The 25,790-nt window shown below is 37.4% G+C and overlaps 1 protein-coding gene across 1 annotated transcript in view; it reads left to right on the plus strand.

Annotated features, from left to right (window-relative positions):
• CNST (consortin, connexin sorting protein) overlaps positions 1–21,479 on the plus strand; it is a 114,812-nt gene extending 93,333 nt beyond the window's left edge. The window contains exons 11-12 of the mRNA XM_065886680.1: positions 17,535–17,670; positions 21,043–21,479. Of these exons, the coding sequence (XP_065742752.1) occupies positions 17,535–17,670; positions 21,043–21,248 (342 nt within the window). The 3' untranslated portion in view covers positions 21,249–21,479. The remainder of the gene's footprint in view (positions 1–17,534; positions 17,671–21,042) is intronic.
• The last annotated feature ends 4,311 nt before the right edge of the window (positions 21,480–25,790 follow it).

A 25,790-nucleotide genomic window follows, 5' to 3' on the forward strand; every position in this document is an offset into this window, starting at 1 on the left:
AAGAGGAAATATAGTCTTCCAATAATATAAGAAGGTTCATGGAAAATGTTTGACCCAGGAGTTATGTAAGTGTCTAAATGAACCCCAAAGGATTATCCAGGGATTACCTATCTTTTCTTTGTGCCAGATGGTCTCGTCTTTGCCTTTCTTTTTCATCCTGCCCTCTAAATTTTCTAATTGATGAATGCTTCTCTTATTTGTCATGTCTCTTGCACCCAGCTCCTTTTCTTTCCATTTAAATCATTCTTTCAATTTATATCTTTACTGCCTCTTCCTGGGCTTTTGCAATAGCTACTTAATAAGTTTCCCCATTCCTCATTTTCCTCTCCAAATGGTCTTACATTAGCACTGTATAAACTTAGGGTCTCAAACTGATACCCAAAGGGGCCAGTCAGACAATAGTAGTAGTAGATGAAATGATTTAGTTGTAGGTGATAGGGAGAATAGAATGTTCCCATGCCTTGTCTAGAAGGCTGAATAGCTTTTTGAAATACTGTAGATGAAACCAAACACACCTGAGGGTCTGGGTCTAACACATAGACTGTTAATTTAAACCTCCGCTATAAAATAATTTTTGCTTGTCAGTCTCTTCCCACGACTCCATTTGGCTCCAGGATGAAGGCTGTACTAAGTGGCTTGTTATTCAGGACGGTTGGTAACCTGGCCCACTTTACCTTTCCAACACCATCTCCTGCCGTTCCTTTGTTCTTAACCTATACTGTGGTCAGCCTGGCCTCCCTGCTGCCTTCCGGATACACCTCACATATTGTCACCTCTGATCTTTACCTTCTGTCACAGGTGATGAACTCTTTTCCACATATTATTTCTTCTTAACCCTCAAGATCTAGTTCGTGACTTTTTAGCACATAGAGTGCAAGGCACAGTGCCTGCCATGGTCCGTACTCAATAAATGCTAGCTGCTGCCGTTATTTCTTTTTTTTTTTGCGGTACGCGGGCCTCTAACAGTTGCGGCCTCTCCCGTTCCGGAGCACAGGCTCCGGACGCGCAGGCTCAGTGGCCATGGCTCACGGGCCCAGCCGCTCCGCGGCACGTGGGATCTTTCCCGACCGGGGCACAAACCCGCGTCCCCTGCATTGGCAGGCGGACTCTCAACCACTGCGCCACCAGGGAAGCCCCCTGCCATTATTTCTTGATCACTGAAGTCCATAATGAGGGGGGGGTGCTTGAGCACCATTCCTCATAAAGTCCTGTCTACCTCTAATATTCCCTTGTTATTATAGGACACACGCATGCATGGGCACATTGCATTGGACACTAAATTGCAGACTCCTTAAACGCAGGGATCTTGTTGAATACCTTCTTGTATTCTCTACAGAGCCAACACAGCCACCTATACACAGTAAGCCTTCCTCCTTGCCTCCCCCTTTTTTCTTTTTCTTTTTTTTTGACCTAGTTCACTTAGAAACATAAATTACCTTTAAGGACAGATTTGATTATTTTAAGGGAAATAGCTATGTTATTCAAATAAGTATAGGCTAGGTGCTGTCTTTATATAAATTGCTCATCTATATATTCATTTGCTCTGGCACATTTCTTGAGCACCTACTGTATTGCAGAAACTAAGAAGGCACCCGTGAACACAGATCAAGTACCTGCTCTCGTCACACTTACTCTTCAGAGGGAGAGACACATAATAAATGAGTTCACATAAAAACAAACAGTACAGTTTCACATATTGGTAGTGGCTCTGAAGAAATCTCAGCAGGTGGAGGGGTGTAGAGAGACTGAAGTGGTGGGCAGGATGGAGGAACAGGCTCTATTAACCAGGGTGTAGGGGAAGGCAATAGGAGGGCCAGCACATCTGGAGCACAGTGGACAGGAGAAGGACAGTCGGAAGTCCAGGTGGAGAAGGCAAGCTGGAGCTCGTTCCTGTAGGGCCTCATAGACCAGGGTAAGGAACTGGAATGCAATTTAAATGGTGCTAGAAGTTTGAAATGGATTTTGAACAGAAGATGTGACTTGATTTGTTTCCTGCCTGCTCTATGGAGACTAGCAAACTGCAGGTAGGGGCCAAAGAAAGGCAACCAATCCAGTTATTGCAATTATTCAGATGACATATAATGAAGGACTCAGTAGTGATGGATGTGGTGAAGATATATTTTTGAAGGAAGAACTAAAAGGATTTGCTAATGGATTAGATATGAGGTACGGTGGTAAGGAGAAGTTTTGAGAGGAAGAGAATCAGGAATTCTGTTTTAGAATCTACCTATCTAAATGATTTACTGGGGCTTAAAAAGTGGGATGCTATCTTGATATTCTTACCATTTCTTTTCCTATTTTATACTTATTAAATTGTCCCTTTAGGCAAATAAAAGCTAGTTACAAAAACATGAGATAGTACCTAATCTACAGACTTAGGTACATTATAAAACTCATATTTTTATTTTAAAAAACTTTTTTCCTTTTTATCTTTAACACCTTTATTAGAGTATAATTGCTTTACAATGGTGTGTTAGTTTCTGCTTTATAACAAAGTGAATCAGCTATACATATACATATATCCCCATATCCCCTCCCTGCCACCCTCCCTATCCCACTCCTCTAGGTGGTCACAAAGCACCAAGCTGATCTCCCTGTGCTATGCGGCTGCTTCCCACTAGCTATCTATTTTACGTTTGGTAGTGTATATATATCAGTGCCACTCTCTCACTTTGTCGCAGCTTACCCTTCCCCCTCCTCATGTCCTCAAGTCCATTCTCCATGTCTGCGTCCTTATTCCTGTCCTGCCCCTAGTTTCTTCAGAACCATTTTTTTTTCCTTTAGATTCCATATATATGTGTTAACATACGGTATTTGTTTTTCTCTTTCTGACTTAATTCACTCTGTATGACAGTCTCTAGGTCCATCCACCTTACTACAAATAACTCAATTTCATTCCTTCTTATGGCTGAGTAATATTCCATTGTATATATGTGCCACATCTTCTTTAGCCATTCATCTGTCAGTAGACACTTAGGTTGCTTCCATGTCTTGGCTATTGTAAATAGAGCTGCAGTGAACATTGTGGTACATGACCCTTTTTCAATTATGGTTTTCTCAGGGTATATGCCCAGTAGTGGGATTGCTGGATCATACGGTAGCTCTATTTTTAGTTTTTTAAGGAACCTCCATACTGTTCTCCACAGTGGCTGTATCAATTTACATTCCCACCAACAGTGCAAGAGGGTTCCCCTTTCTCCACACCCTCTCCAGCATTTATTGTTTGTAGATTTTTTGATGATGGCCATTCTGACTGGTGTGAGGTGATATCTCATTGTACTTTCGATTTGCATTTCTCTATAGATTAGTGATGTTGAGCATTATTTCATGTGTTTGTTGGCAATCTGTATATCTTCTTTGGAGAAATGTCTATTTAGGTCTTCTGCCCATTTTTGGATTGGGTTTTTTTTTTTTTTTTTTGATATTGAGCTGAGCTGCATGAGCTGCTTGTAAATTTTGGAGATCAATCCTTTGTCCGTTGCTTCATTTGCAAATATTTTCTCCCATTCTGAGGGTTGCTTTTCATCTTGTTTATGGTTTCCTTTGCTGTGCAAAAGCTTTGAAGTTTCATTAGGTCCCATTTGTTTTTGTTTTTATTTCCCTTTCTCTAGGAGGTGGTTCAAAAAGGATCTTATTGTGATTTATGTCATAGAGTGTTTGCCTATGTTTTCCTCTAAGAGTTTTATAGTGTCTGGCCTTACATTCAGTTCTTTAATACATTTTGAGTTTATTTTTGTGTATGGTGTTAGGGAGTGCTCTAATTTCATTCTTTTCCAAGTAGCTGTCCAGTTTTCCCAGCAACACTTATTGAAGAGGCCGTCTTTTCTCCATTGTATCTTCTTGCCTCCTTTATCAAAAATAAGGTGACCATATGTGCGTGGGTTTATCTCTGGGTTTTCTATCCTGTTCCATTGATCTATATTTCTGTTTTTGTGCCAGTACCATACTGTCTTGATTACTGTAGCTTTGTAGTCTGGACTGAAGTCCGGGAGCCTAATTCTTCCAGCTACATTTTTCTTTCTCAAGATCACTTTTACTATTTGGGGTCTTTTGTGTTTCCATACAAATTGTTAATTTTTTTTGTTCTAGTTCTATGAAAAATGACACTGGTAGTTTGATAGGGATTGCATTGAATCTGTGAATTGCTTTGGGTAGTATAATCATTTTCACAAGGTTGATTCTTCCAATCCAGGAACATGGTGTGTCTCTCCATCTTTGTATCATCTTTAATTTCTTTAATCAGTATCTTATAGTTTTCTGCATACAGGTCTTTTGTCTCCTTAGGTAGGTTTATTCCTAGGGATTTTTATCTTTTTGTGGCAATGGTAAATAGGAGTGTTTCCTTAATTTCTCTTTCAGATTTTTCATTATTAGTGTATAGAAATGCAAGAGATTTCTGTGCATTAATTTTGTATCCTGCTACTTTACCAAATTCATTGATTAGTCCTAGTAGTTTTTGGTAGCATATGTAGGACTCTCTATGTATAGTATCATGTCATCTGCAAACAGTGACAGCTTTACTTCTTTTGCAATTTGGATTCCTTTTATTTCTTTTTCTTCTCTGATCCCTGTGGTTAAAACTTTCAAAACTATGTTGAATAGTGGTGGTGAGAGTGGACAACCTTGTCTCGTTCTTGATCTTAGAGGAAATGGTTTCACTTTTTCACCATTGAGAACAATGTTGGCTGTGGGTTTGTCATATATGGCCTTTATTATGTTCAGGTAAGTTCCCTCTATGCCTACTTTCTGGAGGGTTTTTTATCATAAATGGGTGTTGAATTTTGTCAGAAGCTTTTTCTGCATCTATTGAGATGATCATATGGTATTCCACCTTCAATTTGTTAATATGGTTTATCACATTGATTTGCATATATTGAAGAATCCTTCCGTTCCTGGGATAAACACCACAGATCATGATCCCTTTTTAAATTTATTTTTTATTTATATTTTATTTTTTTATACAGCATGTTCTTATTAGTCATCCATTTTATACACATCGGTGTATACATGTCAATCCCAATCTCTGAATTCATCACACCACCACCCCCAACGCCCCGACGCCTTCCCACCTTGGTGTCCATACATTTCTCTCCTACATCTGTGTCTCAATTTCTGCCCTGCAAACTGGTTCATCTCTATCATTTTTCTAGGTTCCACATACTTGCGTTAATATACAATATTTGTCTTTCCCTTTCTGACTTACCTCACTCTGTATGACAGTCTCTAGATCCATCCACATCTCTACAAACGACCCAATTTCGTTCCTTTTCATGGCTGAGTAATATTCCATTGTATATATTTACCAAATCTTCCTTATCCATTCGTCTGTCAAGGGGCATTTAGGTTGCTTCCGTGACCTGGCTATTTGTAAACAGTGCTTCAGTGAACATTGGAGTGCATGTGTCTTTTTGAATTATGGTTTCATCTGGGTATATGCCCAGTAGTGGGATTGCTGGGTCATATGGTAGTTCTATTTTTAGTTTTTTAAGGAACCTCCATTCTGTTCTCCATAGTGGCTGTATCAGTTTACTTCCCACCAACAATGCATAAGGGTTCCCTTTTCTCCACACCCTCTCCAGCATTTATTGTTTGTAGATTTTTTGATGATGGCCATTCTGACTGGTGTGAGGTGATACCTCATTATAGTTTTGATTTGCATTTCTCTAATAATTAGTGATGTTGAGCAGCTTTTCATGTGCTCCTTGGCCATCTGTATGTCTTCTTTGGAGAAATGTCTATTTAGGTCTTCTGCCCATTTTTGGATTGGGTTGTTTGTTTTTTTAATATTGAGCTGCATGAGCTGTTTATATATTTTGGAGATTAATCCTTTGTCCATTGATTCGTTTGCAAATATTTTCTCCCATTCTGAGGGTTGCCTTTTCGTCTTGTTTATGGTTTTCTTTGCTGTGCAAATGCTTTTAAGTTTCATTGGGTCCCATTTGGACTACCAGAGGTCGATGAAAAAAAATTTTGCTGTGATTTATTTCAAAGAGTGTTCTTCCTATGTTTTCCTCTAAGAGTTTTATAGTGTCCGGTCTTACATTTAGGTCTCTAATCCATTTTGAGTTTATTTTTGTGTATGGTGTTAGGGAGTGTTCTAATTTTACTCTTTTACATGTAGCTGTCCAGTTTTCCCAGCACCACTTATTGAAGAGACAGTCTTTTCTCCATTGTATTTCCTTGCCTCCTTTGTCATAGATTAGTTGACCATAGGTGCGTGGGTTTATCTCTGCGCTTTCTATCTTGTTCCATTGATCTATATTTCTGTTTTTGTGCCAGTACCATATTGTCTTGATTACTGTAGCTTTGTAGTATAGTCTGAAGTCAGGGAGTCTGATTCCTCCAGCTCCGTTTTTTTCCCTCAAGACTGCTTTGGCTATTGGGGGTCTTTCGTGTCTCCATACAAATTTTCAGATTGTTTGTTCTAGTTCTGTAAAAAATGACATTGATAATTTGATAGGGATTGCACTGAATCTGTAGATTGCTATGGGTAGTATACTCATTTTCACAATGTTGATTCTTCCAATCCAAGAGCATGGTATATCTCTCCATCTGTTGGTATCATCTTTAATTTCTATCATCAGTGTCATATAGTTTTCTGCATACAGGTCTTTTGTCTCCCTAAGTAGGTTTATTCCTAGGTATTTTATTCTTTTGTTATTAATTTCTTAATTAATAATTTCTTAATTGTTATCAATTTCTCTTTCAGATTTCTCATCATTAGTGTATAGGAATGCAAGAGATTTCGGTGCATTAATTTTGTATCCTGAAACTTTACCAGATTCATTGATTAGCTCTAATAGTTTTCTGCTGGCATCTTTAGGATTCTCTATGTACAGTGTCATGTCATCTGCAAACACTGACAGTTTTACTTCTTCTTTTCCAATTTGTATTCCTTTTATTTCTTTTTCTTCTCTGATTGCCGTGGCTAGGACTTCCAAAACTATGTTGAATAATAGTGGTGAGAGTGGACATCCTTGTCTTATTCCTGATCTTACAGGAAATGCTTTCAGTTTTTCACCATTGAGAATGATGTTGGCTGTGGGGTTGTCGTATATAGCCTTTATTACATTGAGGTAGGTTCCCTCCATGCCCCCTTTCTGGAGAGTTTTTATCATAAATAGGTGTTGAATTTTGTCAAAAGCTTTTTCTGCATCTGTTGAGATGATCATATGGCTTTCATTCTTCAGTTTGTTAATATGGTGTATCACATTGATTGATTTGCTTATATTGAGGAATCTTGCATCCCTGGATAAATCCCACTTGATCATGGTGTATGATCCTTTTAATGCATTGTTGAATTGTGTTTGCTAGTATTTGGTTGAGGATTTTTGCATCTATATTCATCAGTGATATTGGTCTGTAGTTTTCTTTTTCCATAGTATCTTTGTCTGGTTTTGCTATCAGGGTGATGGTGGCCTCATAGAATGAGTTTGGGAGTTTTCCTTCCTTTGCAATTTTTTGGAACAGTTTGAGAATGTTGGGTGTTAGCTCTTCTCTAAATGTTTGATAGAATTCACCTGTGAAACCATCTGCTCCTGGAGTTTTGTTTGTTTGTAAATTTTTAATCCCAGTTTTAATTTTATTACTTGTGATTGGTCTGTTCATATTTTCTATTTCCTCCTGGTTCAGTCTTGGAAGGTTATACCTCTCTAAGAATTTGTCCATTTCTTCCAGCTTGTCGATTTGTTGGCATAGAGTTGCTTGTAGTGCTCTCTTAGGATGCTTTGTATTCCTGCGGTGTCTGCTGTAACTTCTTTTTCATTTCTAATTTTATTGATTTGAGTCTTCTCCCTGTTTATCTTGATGAGTCTGGCTAATGGGTTATCAATTTTGTTTATCTTCTCAAAGAACCAGCTTTTAGTTTTATTGATTTCTGCTATTGTTTTCTTTGTTCCTGTTTCGTTTATTTCTGCTCTGATCTTTATTATTTCTTTTCTTCTGCTGACTGGGTTTTGTTTGTTCTTCTTTCTCTAGTTCCTTTAGGTTTGTAAGGTTAGATTGCTTATTTGAGATTTTTCTTGTTTCTTGAGGTAGGATTGTATTGCTATAAACTTCCCTCTTAGAACTGCTTTTGCTGCATCCATAGGTTTTGGATTGTCGTGTTGCATTGTCCATTGTCTCTAGGCATTTTTTGATTTCCTCTTTGATTTCTTCAGTGATCTCTTGGTTATTTAGTAACGTATTGCTTAGCCTCCATGTGTTTCTGTTTTTTACGGTTTTTTCCCTGTAATTGGTTTCTAATCTCATAGCGTTGTGGTCAGAAAATATGCTTGATATGATTTCTTGAGAAGAAAGTATAATCTGCTGTTTTTGGATGGAATGTCCTATAAATATCAATTAAATCTGTCTGGTCTATTGTGTCATTTAAAGCTTGTGTTTCCTTGTTAATTTTCTGTTTGGATGATCTGTCCATTGGTGTAAGTGAGGTGTCAAAGTCCCCCACTATTATTGTGTTACTGTTGATTTCCTCTTTTATAGCTGTTTGCAGTTGCCTTATGTATTGAGGTGCTCCTATGTTGGGTGCATATATATTTATAATTGTTGTATCGTCTTCTTGGATTGACCCCTTGATCATTATGTAGTGTCCTTCCTTGTCTCTTGTAACATTCTTTATTTTAAAGTCTCTTTTATCTGATATGAATATTGCTACTCCAGCTTTCTTTTGATTTCCATTTACATGGAATATCTTTTTCCATCCCCTCACTTTCAGTCTGTATGTGTCCCTGGGTCTGAAGTGGGTCTCTTGTAGACAGCATATATATGGGTCTTGTTTTTGTATCCATTCAGCCAGTCTGTGTCTTTGGGTGGGAACATTTAGTCCATTTACATTTAAGGTAATTATCGATATGTATGTTCCTATTCCCATTTTCTTAATTGTTTTGGGTTTGTTTTTGTAGGTCCTTTTCTTCTCTTGTGTTTCCCACTTAGAGAAGTTCCTTTAGCATTTGTTGTAGAGCTGGCTTGGTGGTGCTGAATTCTATTAGCTTTTGCTTGTCTATAAAGCTTTTGATTTCTCAGTTGAATCTGAATGAGATCCTTGCCGGGTAGAGTAATATTGGTTGTAGGTTTTCCCTTTCATCACTTTAAATATATCATGCCACTCTCTTCTGGCTTGTAGAGTTTCTGCTGAGAAATCAGCTGTTAATCTTATGGGAGTTCCCTTGTATGTTATTTGTCATTTTTCCCTTGTTGCTTTCAACTTTTTCTTTGCCTTTAATTTTTGTCAGTTTGATTACTATTTGTCTTGGCATGTTTCTGCTTGGGTTTATCCTGCCTGGGACTCTCTGCGCTGCCTGGATTTGGGTAGGAATTTCCTTTTCCACATTAGGGAAGTTTTCATCTATAATCTCTTCAAGTATTTTCTCGGGTCCTTTCTCTCTCTCTTCTACTTTTGGGACCCCTATAATGCGAATGTTGTTGCATTTCATGTTGTCTCAGAGGCCCCTTAGGCTGTCTTCATTTCTTTTCATTCTTTTTTCTTTATTCTGTTCCATGATAGTGAATTCCACCATTCTCTCTTCCAGGTCACTTATCCGTTCTTCTGCCTCAGTTATTCTGCTCTTGATTCCTTGTAGTGTAGTTTTCATTTCACTTATTGTATTGTTCATCTCTGTTGGTTTGTTGTTTAATTCTTCTAGGTCTTTGTTAAACATTTCTTGCATCTTCTCGATCTTTGCCTCCATTCTTTTTCTAAGGTCCTGGATCATCTTCACTATCATTATTCTGAATTCTTTTTCTGGAAGGTTGCCTATCTCCACTTCAGTTAGTTGTTTTTCTCGGGTTTTATCTTGTTCCTTCATTTGCTACATAGTCCTCTGCCTTGTCATCTTGTTTATATTTCTGTGAATGTCTGATCCGTTTAATGTGCTGTTTGATTCTGTTTGCTAGTATTTTGTTGAGGATTTTTGCATGTATGTTCATCAGTAATATTGGCCTGTAGTTTTCTTTCTTTGTGACATCTTTGTCTGGTTTTGGTATCAGGGTGATGGTGGCCTCATAGAATGAGTTGGGGGGTGTTGCTCCCTCTGCTATATTTTGGAAGATTTTGAGAAGGAAAGGTGTTATCTCTTCTCTAAATGTTTGATAGAATTCTCTGGAGAGGCCATGTGGTCCTGGACTTTTGTTTGTTGGAAGATTTTTAATCACAGTCTCAATTTCAGTGCTTGTGATTGTTCTGTTTATTTTGTCCATTTCTTCCAGGTTGTCCATTTTATTGGCATAGAGTTGCTTGTAGTAATCTCTCATGATCCTTTGTATTTCTGCAGCGTCTGTTGTTACTTTCCTTTTTCATTTCTAATTCTATTGGTTTGAGCCTTCTCCCTTTTTTTCTTGATTAGTCTGGCTAATGGTTTATCAATTTTGTTTATCTTCTTGAAGGACCAGCTTTTAGTTTTATTGATCTTTGCTATTCATTCCTTCATTTTTTTTTTCATTTTTTTCTGTTCTGATCTTTATGATTTATTTCCTTCTGCTAACTTTGGGGGTTTTCTTGTTCTTCTTTCTCTAATTGCTTTAGGTATAAGGTTAGGTTGTTTATTTGAGATGTTTCTTGTTTCTTAATGTAGGATTGTATTGCCGTAAACTTCCCTCTTAGAAATGCTTTTGCTGCATGCCATAGGTTATGGGTCATCATGTTTTCATTGTCATTTGTTTCTAGGTATTTTTTGATTTCCTCTTTGATTTCTTCAGTGATCTCTTGGTTATTTGGTAGTGTATTATTTAGCCTCCATGTGTTTGTATGTTTTACAGATTTTTTTCCTGTAATTGATATCTAGTCTCATAGCATCGTGGTTGGAAAAGATATTTGATACGATTTGAATTTTCTTAAATTTACCAAGGCTTGATTTGTGACCCAAGATATGATCTATCCTGAAGAATGTTCCATGAGCACTTGAGAAGAAAGTGTATTCTGTTGTTTTTGGATGGAACGTCCTATACATATCAATTAAGTCCATCTTGTTTAATGTATCATTCATAGTGTGTGTTTCCTTATTTATTTTCATTTTGAATGATCTGTCCATTGGTGAAAATGGGGTGTTAAAGTTCCCTACTGTGATTGTGTTACTGTCGATTTACCCTTTTATACCAGTTAGCGTTTGCCTTATGTATTGAGGTGCTCCTATGTTGGGTGCATAAATATTTACAATTGTTATATCTTCTTCTTGGATTGATCCCTTGATCATATGTAGTGTCCTTTTTTGTCTCTTGTAACAGTCTTTATTTTAAAGTCTATTTTGCCTGATATGAAAATTGCTACTCCAGCTTTGTTTTGATTTCCATTTGCATGGAATATCTTTTTCCATCCCCTTACTTTCAGTCTGTATGTGTCCCTAGGTCTGAAGTGGGTCTCTTGTAGACAGCATATATATGGGTCTTGTTTTTGTATTAATTCAGCCAGTCTTTGTCTTTTGGTTGGAGCATTTAATCCACTTACATTTAAGGTAATTATCAATATGTATGCTCCTATTATCATTTTCTTAATTTGGGTTTGTTATTGTAGGTCTTTTCCTTGTCTTGTGTTTCCTGCCTAGAGAAGTTCCTTTAGCATTTATTGTAAAGCTGGTTTGGTGGTGCTGAATTCTCTTAGGTTTTGCTTGTCTGTAAAGGTTTTAATTTGTCCGTCATATCTGAATGAGATCCTTGCTGGGTAGGGTAATCTTGGTTGTAGGTTTTTCCCCTTCATCACTTTAAATATGTCCTGCCACTCCCTTCTGGCTTGCAGAGTTTCCCTTGTGTGTTATTTGTTGTTTTTCCCTTGCTTCTTTTAATATTTTTTCTTTGTATTTATTTTTTGATAGTTTGATTAATATATGTCTTGGCGTGTTTCTCCTTGGATTTATCCTTTATGGGACTCTCTGCGCTTCCTGGACTTGACTATTTCCTTTCCCATATTAGGGAAGTTTTCAACTATAATCTCTTCAAATATTTTCTTAGTTCCTCTCTTTCTCTCTTTTTTTGGGACCCCTATAATTCGAATACTGGTGTGTTTAATGTTGTCCCAGAGGTCTCTAAGACTGTCCTCAGTTCTTTTCATTCTTTTTTCTTTATTCTGCTCTGCAGTAGTTCTTTCCACTGTTTTATCTTCCAGGTCACTTATCCGTTCTTCTGCCTCAGTTATTCTGCTATTGATCCCTTCTAGAGAATTTTTAATTTTAGTTATTGTGTTGTTCATCATTGCTTGTTTCCTGTTTAGTTCTTCTAGGTCCTTGTTAAATGTTTCTTGCGTTTTGTCTATTCTATTTCCAAGATTTTGGGTCATCTTTACTATTATTATTCTGAATTCTTTTTCAGGTAGACTGCCTATTTCCTCTTCATTTATTAGGTATGGTGGGATTTTATCTTGCTCCTTCATCTGCTGTGTGTTGTTCTGTCTTCTCATTTTGCTTATCTTACTGTGTTTGGGGTCTCCTTTTTGCAGGCTGCAGGTTCGTAGTTCCCGTTGTTTTTGGTGTCTGCCCCAGTGGCTAAAGTTGGTTCAGTGGGTCATGTAGGCTTCCTGGTGGACGGGACTGGTGCCTGTGTTCTGGTGGATGAGGCTGAATCTTGTCTTTCTGGTGGGCAGGACCGCATCCAGTGGTGTGTTTTGGGGTGCCTCTGACCTTATTATGGTTTTAGGTAGCCTCTCTGCTAATGGGTGGGGTTGTATTCCTGTCTTGCTAGTTTTTTGGCATAGGGTGTCCAGCACTGTAGCTTGCTGTCGTTGAGTGCATCTGGGTCTTAGTGTTGAGGTGGAGATCTCTGGGAGAGCTTTTGCTGTTTTATATCACATGGAGCCAGGAGGTCTCTGGTGGACGAATATCCTGAACTCGGCTGTCCCACCTCAGAGGGTCAGGCCTGACACCCGACTGGAGCACCAAGACCCTGTCAGCCACACGGTATCTATAAAATGTCTGGGAGAAACCACAGCAAGGCTGGCTTCTTAGCAGTTGCAGCCGTAACAGGAAGCTTATTCCTCCCTATGGATGGGGCAACAAGTCTTCCTGCAAGTGCGAGGTTGCCTCCTTGGTCCTAAGGAAGCTAACTTCTTGTCACCCTCACTGTGGACTAGGCACTGACATTGTGGTAGGACCACGCATGCGCCCTTTTTTCCTTTTTAAATTTATCTTTGAAAAATTCAATATCAATGTACTTCATCATCATTTGTTTTTTACTCTCCATGTTGTCGTGTTCTAAGATGCAGCATTGTAGTGCCAGAGAGCACTGTCGTGTTATTTCTAGAAGATGGCTTTCCTCCATTTAGCCGCCTCCTCTTGCTCCTGCTGTGACTTGTTCTATTAATTTGCTGTAGTAGAAGCCATGACATTAATGTACTTTCGGATTATTGAATGACACAGGATTTTTCATCTAACCTTCTCCCCAGTGTCTCTAGACTGACGGTTTTAGCCATTAGTTTAAGTATCTCTTACTTCAGGTGATATATAAGATAAGGATTTATTGCTATAAAGTGTTTTGGAAAGACAAAAGAAACTTATTAGGTTTATTTGAAAGTTCTGTTCATCTAATTTGAATTGTAATATGTATTATAACAAATGAAACTAAGCAAAATTTTAATACTCATAGAAAATAAGATCTTTTCGCATTAGGGAAATGGCAAGAGGTTTAATCTTGAGTTAGTATTCAACTCTGCCCATAACTGGTGCTACAAATGTAAGCAAGTTATTTAAGCTTTCTCAGCTTGGCCTCTTCATCTGTAAAATAGGACTGGTAATGCCTGTATAATAAGAGTTGTAAAGATTAAGTATGAAATATTATGTAAAGGTCTTTACATAAAGTGCAGGTTCACTAAATCATAGTTCTTATTCTGGAGCCCAAACCTAAAGGACCAGGCAGAGAACCATGACTTGTTCTTTCAGTGAAGAATAGTACTGGAAAATTTGACATTGAATGACCGGAATTTCATTCTCTACAGTGAAATTGCTGGCATTTAAGCTGTTTATAATATACTAATATGATTTATGAATGTTATTTCTCAAGTTATCTGGAAACCAAGCAAAACTTACCAACCGTGAGTTTCTGGGTTGAGTAAAGCCTTGATCAGTAAAAGAATATTATTTGGTATCTATTTTCTCCTTTAATTTGAGGAGGCAGATCTAACAGCAAGGCCTCTCTGAATGTACCAGCAGAGTTGCAGAATAATTCTGTTTTTTACAAACAGATCATTATTAAAATGCTATTTAAGATGATCATTGCTGTTTGAGGGGGAAGTGCAGAAGAGCTATTTATTTGTAAATATACAGGGGTAGGTCGGATGGATGTTTCATTATTTGTTTTAATTCTGCACTTATTCATAGAGTACCACCAGTAACAATTACACTAATTACAGCTTAGACAATCTTTTTGTTCTCAGTGTAAAGGCTTGGTATACTTTGTTTTGGTAGGAAAGGAATTTGGTAATTGAAGTGGGAAACTAAATTTAGTTTGGTTTTTTTTTTTAACTTTTTTTTTGGCCGCACCATGCGGCTTGTGGGATCTTAGTTCCCTGAACAGGAATTGAACCCAGGCCCATAGCAGTGAGAGCGTGGAGTCCTAACCACTAGACTGCCGGGGAATTCCCTAAATTTAGTTTTTAAAGCTTTATTTTTTGAGGTTTAAAGTTTATTAACCTTTTAATATTGACATTATGTTAAAAAATTAAAAGGCATAGAAATGTTTTTTAAAAGTAGTTTGGAGAAGACACATTTCTATGTGCCCTAACTCAACTTCCCAACCTACTTAGAAACACTTGGCAGTCTTCTGAATGAGACTGTAGACTAAGACCATGACTTTGTTTTAACTTACTTGCCTTCTACCATAAAATTAAGGTAAACTGTACCAAAGTCATTTCTTTTTGTTTGACCGTCTTGGTATGATAAGTAGGAATTTCTGTACTAGGGGTAGGTTCTAAGACGCTTGCCCCAAACTCTTGTCAGAACAGAAAGGACCGCACCCACCTGTCTTCTAAGAGTTTCCCCCTTGGCTTGCATCTCCTATGCCTAAACTTGGTCCCACCATCCCTATAAACTATAGGACAAGAGGGCAGTTAAAAAAAGAAAGATCCCTGGAGAAGATCCCTGAATAAGACTGAAAGGAAATAATGGAAAAGAACACATTCCTTCACTTCAGACACTGGAGCAGGCCTGCTGAAACAAAAGATTCTTGGTGGGAGAGAAAAAGGAAAAGCATGTAAAGGCTGTGGATAGATTTTTTGCCAGGAATTAAGGGTTGAGTGGGGAGGGTGTCAAGATAAAATGTTGGCTCATCCCACACAACTGTAATGTCTCATACTCTTACTTCTTCCCTTTTTCAAAAATTTGCCAAAGTTCATTGCCATCCATAGTAAATAAGATGGGGCCACTTGGGAAGTCTTGTATCCCTTAACTATATGACTTCTGGAGCCCAACACACCAGATTAGGGCAAGTAGGAGGTAAGGTAGGGGCCTAACAGCTGCTGCACTAGGACTAGCTTCTAGGTCTTGGAAGCACATTCTGTGTCTTTCCAGATGATTTTGAGAGTTTCTCTTGGTCTTTCAACATCCATTTATTCATATTTGCAGTGTTTTTTGATTTATTATTGGGTCTGTCTCTTGAATTTACAGATTCAAAACTCAGATCATAAAGACATACAGTTAACAGTAATGCAACTCTGGAGCTTGTCTTTGTAACAATTCTTAATAGGATTGTTTTTTCTAAGTAGTTAAAGCAACTTCAAAACACCTATGGTAGGTGAATTCATTCCTGGTAAATGTACTATTTTATGGAATGAAATAGATAGTGAATGAATCTATGAAAAGTTCCTATTTTTTTTTTACATTTACTAAAAATTTAAAAAGTCAATGATATATCTTTAGTAGTAATATACTCATTAAAATTAATTTCCATTTTCCATGTCTTGCTCTTTAGAAACTTATTAGGATTTCTTTCCCTTCCTCAAGTACCCAGTTTCAGCAAGGTACTTGTAAAATCATTTTTCTTTGCTGTATAAAGATGGTCTTTAATATTGTTGCTTTCTAATGAAAGATTTGAAAAACTATTCCTTTGCATAATTTGTACTTATCATTTTAATGTCACTAAAGTATTTTAGCTTTCTCAGAAGAACTACATCATCTGAAATACATATTTTCTATAAAAAGAATAAATTGCTAACTTATTTTTTTTTTTTTGAGATAATGGTTTCTATAGACCCATGTTCAGGGAAGCCCAGTAGAAGACTATATTGAGTTATTTGGCCCTAAAAGCGTTGAGTTATAAAAAGAACTAATAGAATCTGTAATGTTTATGTATAGCTCATTATCAGAGGTGGCTGGCTGGAACTGGAAGTCATATTAAATATTTTATACCATTGATCCGATAAATGACATTACAGGAAGTCCTCAGCTTACAGTGATCAGATACCAGCAAGTCACTGACATCAGCACAGTGGGCCACAATGCCCACCTATGTCATCACCTACAGCTTGTTCAAGCAGGCAACTCACAAGTCAACTTCAGTGAATCAACCTACTGCCTAGGGGGGCCTATGGTAAGGCCTCCAGCTTCCCATTTGGCTCTACCAACTGATTCTGTTCTCTTTCTCCCTGTGCCTCAGAGTCTTTTAACTCCTAAATGGCAAGGGTTTCTGTTTTGTCTTTGTTCCTAAATAAAGGGTGGGGTGGAGGCAGAAGATAGGTGTCCCAAGTGAAAACTGGAAAGACAGCATAGAAAGGGGTAGCAGGGGGACTAAAGAAATAATAGAAGTCTTTTTCTATTTCTTTTCTTTTTCTAAGGGCCAAATACTGAATAGTTTAGACTTTACGGTCTGTACTCAATTCTGCCGTTGTAGCAGCCATACACAATATGTGGATAAGTAACCTTGGCTGTGCTCCAATTAAATTCTATTTGCAAAACTAGGCAGCAGGCCTTTGGCCTAGTGGCCATAGTTTGCCACCCTCTGCATACTACAGGGTAATATGTTCCTAGTAAACTGGGTCTAAGAGATAATCTAGAAGAGAAGTCCTTAAGACATTTAGAGCACTAGAACATTATTTAGTAAATGTGTAGTTTCTCAGAGGAACTAAGAACAACACTCATTTTGATGTTAAAAGTTGGTATCGAATATATTTTAAGTCTCACATGTTCATTTCTTAAAAATTGCTGATGAATGAAAAAAGCAGCCTCTGTTACAAAGCAAAACCCAGGACTAATGGTTAAGCAAAGAGAGGCCATAAAGAATCACTTTATAGATGACTTAACAGGGGTGCGGAGCTATAAATGAGGATAAACTAGGCCTGATTTCCAGTCCATGCTGTGTCACACTGCCTGGCCCTGGAATCAATTCAGGGCTTTAGAAGAGCAGTCAGAGTTTTAGATATGTGTATTTGGCAATGCCTGAAGACAAGAGAAAGTATTATTCTGTTAGATTTTGACGACTGTGATTTTTTTCTATAGGAATTGGTGAAACCTCTAATAGGACTTCAGATACCCCTTGAACTGAATTAGCCTTCTTACCATTACATGTAAAACATCACTGATATGTCCTGCCATAATATAACAAACAGTGCTTACAATCTCTGACAGGTTGTTCATGCTGAAGGATTGGTCTCTATATTAAAGAAGAGGAATAATACTGTAGGAGATCATCCTGCCCAGATGCAACAGAAACCATCTAAGCGAAGAGTGAGATTCCAAGAAATAGACGACAGCTTAGATCAAGGTAAAGTGCTCAGACTGTGTTTAACACAGATTTGATCAGTGTTTGCTGAAAGAATGAATTAATGTACAATAAGGTGTTTGGTAACAGGATTTGTAAAGAATATGTGGACTTAGTTGCTTTATCTTCTGTAAAGAAACACAGAGGATCAAACTATTGTCAGTTCTTAAAAAATTCCTAAGCAATTTGTTTTGCTCAAATAAGTGAGCAAGTTGCAAAATTCATCTCATTGCCTTCCTGTCCCACAGATAGTCCTCAATTTTCAGAGCTTATTTCAGTTTCTTTGTTTCGTGTTTTATTTTCTAGTTTTTGTTTGTTGTTTTTTAGTGAGCCTGCTATTTTTGTCTTCTTTTCAGTGGCAGTTCATACTCCTTGACTGATGTGGAAAATATTTATGGATTACAAATATTTTCTCTTCGGTGATTTCTTCTTGACTCTGTAGAAAGAGGTGTCTCTCAAGAGTACAGTTTAGGGCTTCCCTGGTGGCGCAGTGGTTGAGAGTCCGCCTGCTGATGCAGGGGACACGGGTTCGTGCCCCGGTTCAGGAAGATCCCACATGCCGCGGAGCGGCTGGGCCCGTGATCCATGGCCGCTGAGCCTGCGCGTCCGGAGCCTGTGCTCCGCAACGGGAGAGGCCACAACAGTGAGAGGTCCGCGTACCGAAAAAAAAAAAAAAAAAAGAGTACAGTTTAACACTGTTGCTATTTGATTTTTTTCCTCCTGGGCTTATATTTAAGGTGGTGGTTAAATTTGTCTAAGGCCTAGGTAAATCAGAGTGAGTAGAAATATAGCCAAGAACCTGTCAGTATGCTTTTCATGTTTATAAAACAACTGCATTGTTAAAATAACAGTGTCAACGTGTAGATATGCTTTCTAAATATGACATAAAGTGATAGCAGTAGAGGTTTCTAAATTTTTACAGTTATAAAGCTGGTAGGAACCTTGGAAATAATCTGTTCCCACCCCTCATTTTACCTCTGCACCTTGCTTGTAACTATCACAGTCCTCTCCAGATAAAGTGCTCAATTCTTTGTTTGTACCAATTGGTATTGAATCATTGCATACATAGTAGGCGGAACCCAGGATTTAGAACTGACAGTCCCTAGTTCCCTTAGTAGCCATCTCGTCTTACACTAAGTCACGTAACTTGTGCTCAGTAGCCGCCTGTGCCTCCTGGCTTCCATGTTGGACAGCACAGCTCTAAATACTATCAGTGCATGTAGTTAAAACAAAATAGATGTTTTAGGGGCTTCCCTGGTGGCGCAGTGGTTGAGAGTCCGCCTGCCGATGCAGGGGACACGGGTTCGTGCCCCGGTCTGGGAGGATCCCACATGCCGTGAAGCGGCTGGCTGCGTGAGCCACGGCCGCTGAGCCTGCGCGTCCGGAGCCTGTGCTCCACAACGGGAGAGGCCACAACAGTGAGAGGCCCGCGTAACGCAAAAAAAAAAAAAAAAAAAAAAAAAAATAGATGTTTTAAAATAAATTGTATCTAAATGTTTGTATATAAATATATGAGAATGAAGAAATACCCAGAAAAATACATAAACTAGATTGTTAACAAAGATAAGAGGGTGGGTGGGAATCATGCCAAAAAGAGAAAAGATGGTAAAAATACTGAACTGACCAAAAACAAAAAAAACCCCAAGAAACACAACATGAATGATATGATCCTTTTTATTTGTGTGTATAAAAATTCTGGTAAGTATAAATTATTAAATCTATTAATGTCTATTAACTATTAAAATCTATTAAACTGTAAATGTGTAAATCACAGGACAATACAATTACATAATCCTGTTTCTATAAAAATCCTGAAACCACATGTGTTTGATCTGGAAGGATACACACCATATTTAACAGTGTTTACCTCTTGGTTGAGAGGGGAATATGATTGGGTAGGAGTAAAAGGGAAGAGTCCCTTAGACTCTTAGATACTTTCATGTTTAAATTTTTATGGGGAGAATATATTCACATATTACTGTAAAAATCTTCCAAATAAATTCTATTTGGTTTATATTGGGTTCTGTAAAATTTGTTTTTTAATCATAAAAGTAATATACACTAATCATGAAAAAACTTAGACAATAATGAAGTAGAAAGTTTAAGGCTCCCAACCCTCCCTCCCTTGGGGGTTTCCCCCAGGTATTGATTGAAGTTCTTACCATCCTTTCAAAACACATTCTGTATATATACATGTATATGTGTGTACATACACATGTGCCCTTTTTTTTTTAACATGAATGGTTCATTATATACCGTTGTGTCACGGCTTTTTAATTTAACCATCAATCTTGGACATCTTTCTTTGAACAATGTATTAAATTTACTTCATTCTGTAAAACAGTTGCATAGTATTCCATGATATGAATCTCCCATAATTATTTAACTCTTCCATTGTAACTAGAATAACTAAGTTATTCTCAACTTTATGTTATAACAAACTTTGCTGCAGTGAACATGCTTGTAAATATGCTATTGTGTTTTGTGCAGATCTGTAGGCTTAATTCCTGAAAGTGGATTTGCTAGGCTAGGTGATCAGAACCATATGGACCAGTTGGCCTCAGGCAGTCCTTTCTTGTTTATACCTATTGTCCCAGCACTGCATTCACTTAACACTCTTTCACTCTCAAAAGTTCCCCAGGCTGGATGATAAATTAATTTAAAATGTTAATAGATACTGCCAGATTACCTTCCAAGAAGGTTTTGGTACACCCTCATCATGCTGATCATAAAACTTCTTAGTCTTTTCCAAATATTTTTAATTTTTCTTTAATTATGAGTGATTAAGACTTTCAACAGAGAGTAGTTATTTTCTTCAATATAGGAAGACTTATGTGGACATTTTTATTAAAAACAAGCCTGCCAGAGTTGTTTAAGAAATGAAATTACTGTACTAGCTAGAACTTCACTATTCCACTGAAAGATAAAATTGAGTATTACTAAGATGCAAGATCCCATTCAGACATTTTTGCTTGTTTGTTTAATATCAAATTGACTTTGCTTTAAGGTGGTCCCATGATGTGAACTCCAAAGATACTGTAATAGTGAGGTTATATATAATTTGTACTCTAAAATAATGCTATGAGCACATCAGAGAAGTATTGCCATTTTTTTCTTCTTTTTTTATGGAAATGGTTATATTCATTGTATAAATGAGCTAGTTTTAATTTTAGCATTCACAAGCTCTACAAGTATATATCTTTATGGTAACTAATAGGTCCTTGTATAGTCATTGGTGTCCTAGCTTCCTGTCAGTGACTATCCATAGAGGAGTAATATTAGAAACATCTAGTTATCTTAATCAGTGAGCAGACAGCAGATACTAGGCATTAATTTTGTGTCAGTTTTAACCTTACTCTGTTTTCCTGTTTGCAGATGAAGTTGGAGGTGGTTCCTGTATTTTACTGGTCTTGCTGTGCATAGCGACGGTTTTCCTTAGTGTGGGAGGAACTGCATTATATTGCACTTTTGGTGACACGGAGTCACCTGTTTGTACAGACTTTGCAGACAACATGGATTTCTATTACACTAAGTTACTGCAGGGAATGGCAGGACTTAAACACTGGATCTACCTCTCCTAGCAGCATTCAAGAGGGACAGGCATGCTGGCCATGAGAATCAAAGAGTGAAACTATCTAAAATAGCTTTTATTTCAAGAGTTCTGTAACATGCGCCTCCCTTCCCCAGTGAGGAACCACAAACATCAGAAACAGCAGCTTTAACTGGCAAAACAGAGGAACTCAGAATAATCCACATAATGATACAGATATTGATCTGAGCACTGTGGATGGAAGGAATGGTCTTTGGAGAGCATGTCCACCTCCTCCTCGCTGTTTCCTAGTGTAATGAGCTACAGAATTAAACAGGGCAGTGTTGGAGCCAAACCATTTTGGGCTACCTTGTCAGGCTAATGGCTAAGGACACTTGTGGTTTATAACCGTTTGTCCAAAGACATTGCTTCCAGCCATCACGCAATAAGTTTGTGTGTAATGAAAAAGAGTTACCTTACAGTTTCAATGTCTTTTTTTAGTTTACCTTGGGAGCTATGTAATTTAGGCTTTGGGCACTCTCCAGATTTCCATTTGTGAAATGATTATGTTTGTGTGTGTGTGCTTGTGTATTTCAGACAGTTATCATAAGCAAAAACCCAGCGTAGAATAACAAAGATTATTCTTTCAACATGACTATAGATGTGCAGCCACAAAACTTTCAAGAAGGCTTAACTGTGGAACAGATGAACGGTACAAATCTTGGCCCTGAATTAAGAAACTGTGACAGATCTGTGACAGTTAACTTCATTAACTAGCCAGAAATTAATCACAGGCCTAGAGGTAAAATTAAAGAGCTCCCTCTGAGTGTCAGGCAACCAGCTTCATCGTGGATTCAGTGCTTCCTGATATAATAAATGCTGGATTCATCTCGATTCAATAAATACTTACTGAGCACCTATTATGTTCTGAGAATCTAAGAACCCTTCTATAAAGATAAATAAGGTATTAGTTCCTGCTCTAGATGTTTTAATTCTGGCCTTATGTAAAATAAACTAATACTTGGGCAAATGAAATTAAATCATCATATATAATTCAGTATTAACAGATCATACATTCAGATGCTTGAATGTGCATTCATATCATGGGCTTGATTTAGACCTAATGTGAGGTCATTAGGCAAAAATTCAATCATATCTTAAATAGGCAAATGTCTGATTTTTATTTAAATCTGTCAATTTCCTTTTCTAAGGTACAGTGGTCTAACAATTAGGAAGCCTTGCTTTGGCTTTTTATATCATTGGCAGCATTCTAAAAGAAACAAAACACGTGAACTATAGTTTTCTGGAAATGACTATTATTTCATGTTTTTCTGTGAGGATCATTTGAAAGAAAAAGAGAGTTTTCTCTCTGGTTGTTACTGGCTGGTACAGTACCTCCCTTTGTGTTTCTGCTTATTTATTTAGACTTATGATTTTTAAAGGACTTTTTATAGAAGTTGAAATTGTGTCATTTAGCATGCATCTGGTTATCCCAATGCTAGATATTTAATTACTGTATACTTAGTGTTTTGATTTTCTATAATTTCAGCTCAATGTGGTTTTAGGCTTGTTTATTTTTAAATTGATGTTTTATTTTTACTTATAATACTGTTTGACTTGTCTGTGTCATGTCACCATAAACTATAATATTTTCAAGGATTATAGATCAAAGATATTTATTTAGAAGTGTACAAGATACTGAAATCTAGATTCCTTATACTTAAGGCTGACTTTATTAGAAGATTATTTTAATGTTCTATTATAAATTTTAAGAATTTGTATTCAAATTGTATGTAAATATGTAAAATGTTGATGGTACTATATTATGTGGCTCTGTAAAAGACATTCACAAAGTCTACTGTGAGGGACATCCCCATCAGAGACAAACCTCTTCTGTTTTACCCTCATGATTTCTAGTTACAGAAATTTGGTGATGCTGATTTCTGCCGGTTTTATGTGACGATAAGTCAAAGTTTCCCTCCTGTTCACCTTTTTAGGTCACTATTGAAGTCCTAAAAACTCTATATGTCATATTTTCCTATTGGCCACCAGGACCATTACTTCTGAAACGGAAGGTTTCCTGGGAACCTTCACACTGAGGTGAAAGAACTGAGATAACACTTTGGTACTCTGTGGAGTCCAGTTGAGCCTCAGAAGAAGCACGTGTGTCCTCACTGCTTCCCAGGGAGGGTGAGGTGAGCGCGGGAGCGTATTGATGTCTTGATTTAAAATAGGCATGAAATCTCAACTAGAAAAATTAGGACAACTTTTAAAAATGTAATTGTCATTTATTGCATGAATTGGAGTAATTCTATCTGGTGATGAGAGAAATTGTTATCTCTTGCATAAAAAAATCATCCAGTTTTACTATAATGTAATTTTTTCTGTCATTTGAAAGCACTGACAACTATTTGTAACTAATCTTCCTTAAGAACTGTATTTGAGGGTAACAGATCAAGCTTGTAATTTAAAATCTATACCAAAAAAATGTCTCAGAGAGTTTATTTGAACCCCTTGGGTACTGAGAAAAACCGCTTTAAAGTGAAAGTAAAATAACTTCAGAAGTTGGTCCGGCACCATGAGTAGATTACTTTGGGTAGCCTAATAGCTCCCTACGTATACGCTCCTGTGCTTCTAAAACACTTCCCCATCTGCCTGAAACAGCAACCGAAATTCACTCTAAAAATTCATTCCTTTAGATTTAAAAATCAAATCCCTCTGGGAGGTTTACTATATTGAGCTGTGAATTATGCTAAGAGGATTTAAAATTTGAAGGTAGGCCTTATTTTGAAAGGACAGATGTGAATTGGATCTTGCTGGAATGGCAGGGTAGAGAAAAGGGTAGGAATTGAGAAATAAAAGAGGGAAGGTGGGAAAAGAACAAAGAAATCTTTTACCTTTTACCTGTTTTGCTGAAGCTGACTTTGTGACATTTAATCCCAATCCAGAGAGAGACTGAATATTTGTGTTCCCACTAACGTGACCTGTATAACTCTGTTCATTTCTATGGGCTCAGTTAATATTAACTCACCCTTGTATACTTAATTATGAAGTGTATATTGTGTTTTCACATTTATTCATTTGATGCTTACTTAGATCAGTAAACACACATCCTTTAAATCAGGTCTTGTGACTCCTGAAGCCATTATACTTTACCTTCTATCATGTTGCCTCCATCCTCAAAAAGAATAAGAGTGATCTAGGGTTTATGGCACAAGTTCTAGTGCCATCTGCTATTTTAATAACCTCAAGGATAAACATTTGGTGAGCCTCATGTACTAAGGAATTTTCTTTAAGGAATTCTAGTAGCTTTTAAATCTCTCTTGGTATAGGCTACTGGGCGTCTCTTCTTCCTGGTCCTGAGAAGAGTAAGTCCTGAAATCAACCTCTTGTCTCTTGCCCCGAGAGCAGTTCAGAACCATGAGCAACAGTGTTTATTACTCTCTGTACCTTGACAAACATTGGAATGTCTGCAGTGTGCCAAGCACTGAGCTGGGTGCTGGAGCTCTCGAAACAAGAAATGGTACCAGCTTAAAGAAGTTAGTGTCTGGTAAGGTAAATATATTTGTGAAAGGGGAAAAAAAAAATGAAGAAATATAGGATACTACTACTCATGGGGATAGAAACTTGAGCTCATTCCTCCCTACCATGTGTCATGCTTTTTTAGGAGGAAAAGTAAAATTCTCTCTAGGCCACCTGCATAGCAGCTTGATAGACAGGAATCTTTTCTCCCAGCCAAAATTCTAGTGAGTATTACTTTTTGCCTCTAATTAGCATTTGTGGCATTAATAGCGGGTGGGCTTTCCAGGAGTAGAAAACTGCTTGGCTAGAGCCTTCGTCAAAATTGAAAGTCTGAATAGCACTAAATAGCACAATTGAAAACTTTCTCACAGAACTGCAGGTCCAGATGCTTCTCCATTTCAGTAAGAAATAATACCCATCCAACAAAACACTCTTCAAAAAGGAGAAAATACTTGCTAATTCATTTTATGAAAACAATATTGATCCATAGACCTGACAACAATCCCTATCAGAATTGCAGCAATTTTTACAAGTTGACAGGCTGATTTTAAAATGTTTGGAGATGCATGTGCCCTAGAAGACAGTCAGTGAACGTGTTAGAACAAAACTGGAGGACTTGTACTTCCAGATTTCAGAACCAAATGCTGCAGTAATCAAACCATGGTATGGCAAAAGGAAATCCACGCGTATGTGTTCAGTGATCTACAAAGGTGCCAAGGCAATTCAAAGGGGGAAAGGAAGTCTTCAACAAATAATTGCTGGAACAACTGTATATCCCACTGGGGAATATAATTACCTTAGACTTTTGCCTCACACAACACAAAACTTAACTTGAAATAAATGGATCTAAGCTATAAAACTTCTAAAACAAAACAGGAGAAAATCCTTGCAACCTTTGAGTAAGCAAAGATTTCTTAGAACTCAAAATACACAAACCATAAAAAAAAAAAGGATTAGCTGGACTTTTAAAGCACATGCTCTTTGAACATGGTTAGGAAAATGAAAAAGCAAGCTGAAGATTGGGGGAAAATTCACAATACGTTTATCTAGTAAAGGCCTTGTATTCAAAATA

This window comes from Phocoena phocoena, chromosome 1 (assembly GCF_963924675.1).
Source record: "Phocoena phocoena chromosome 1, mPhoPho1.1, whole genome shotgun sequence".
Classification (NCBI taxonomy): Eukaryota; Metazoa; Chordata; class Mammalia; order Artiodactyla; family Phocoenidae; genus Phocoena; species Phocoena phocoena.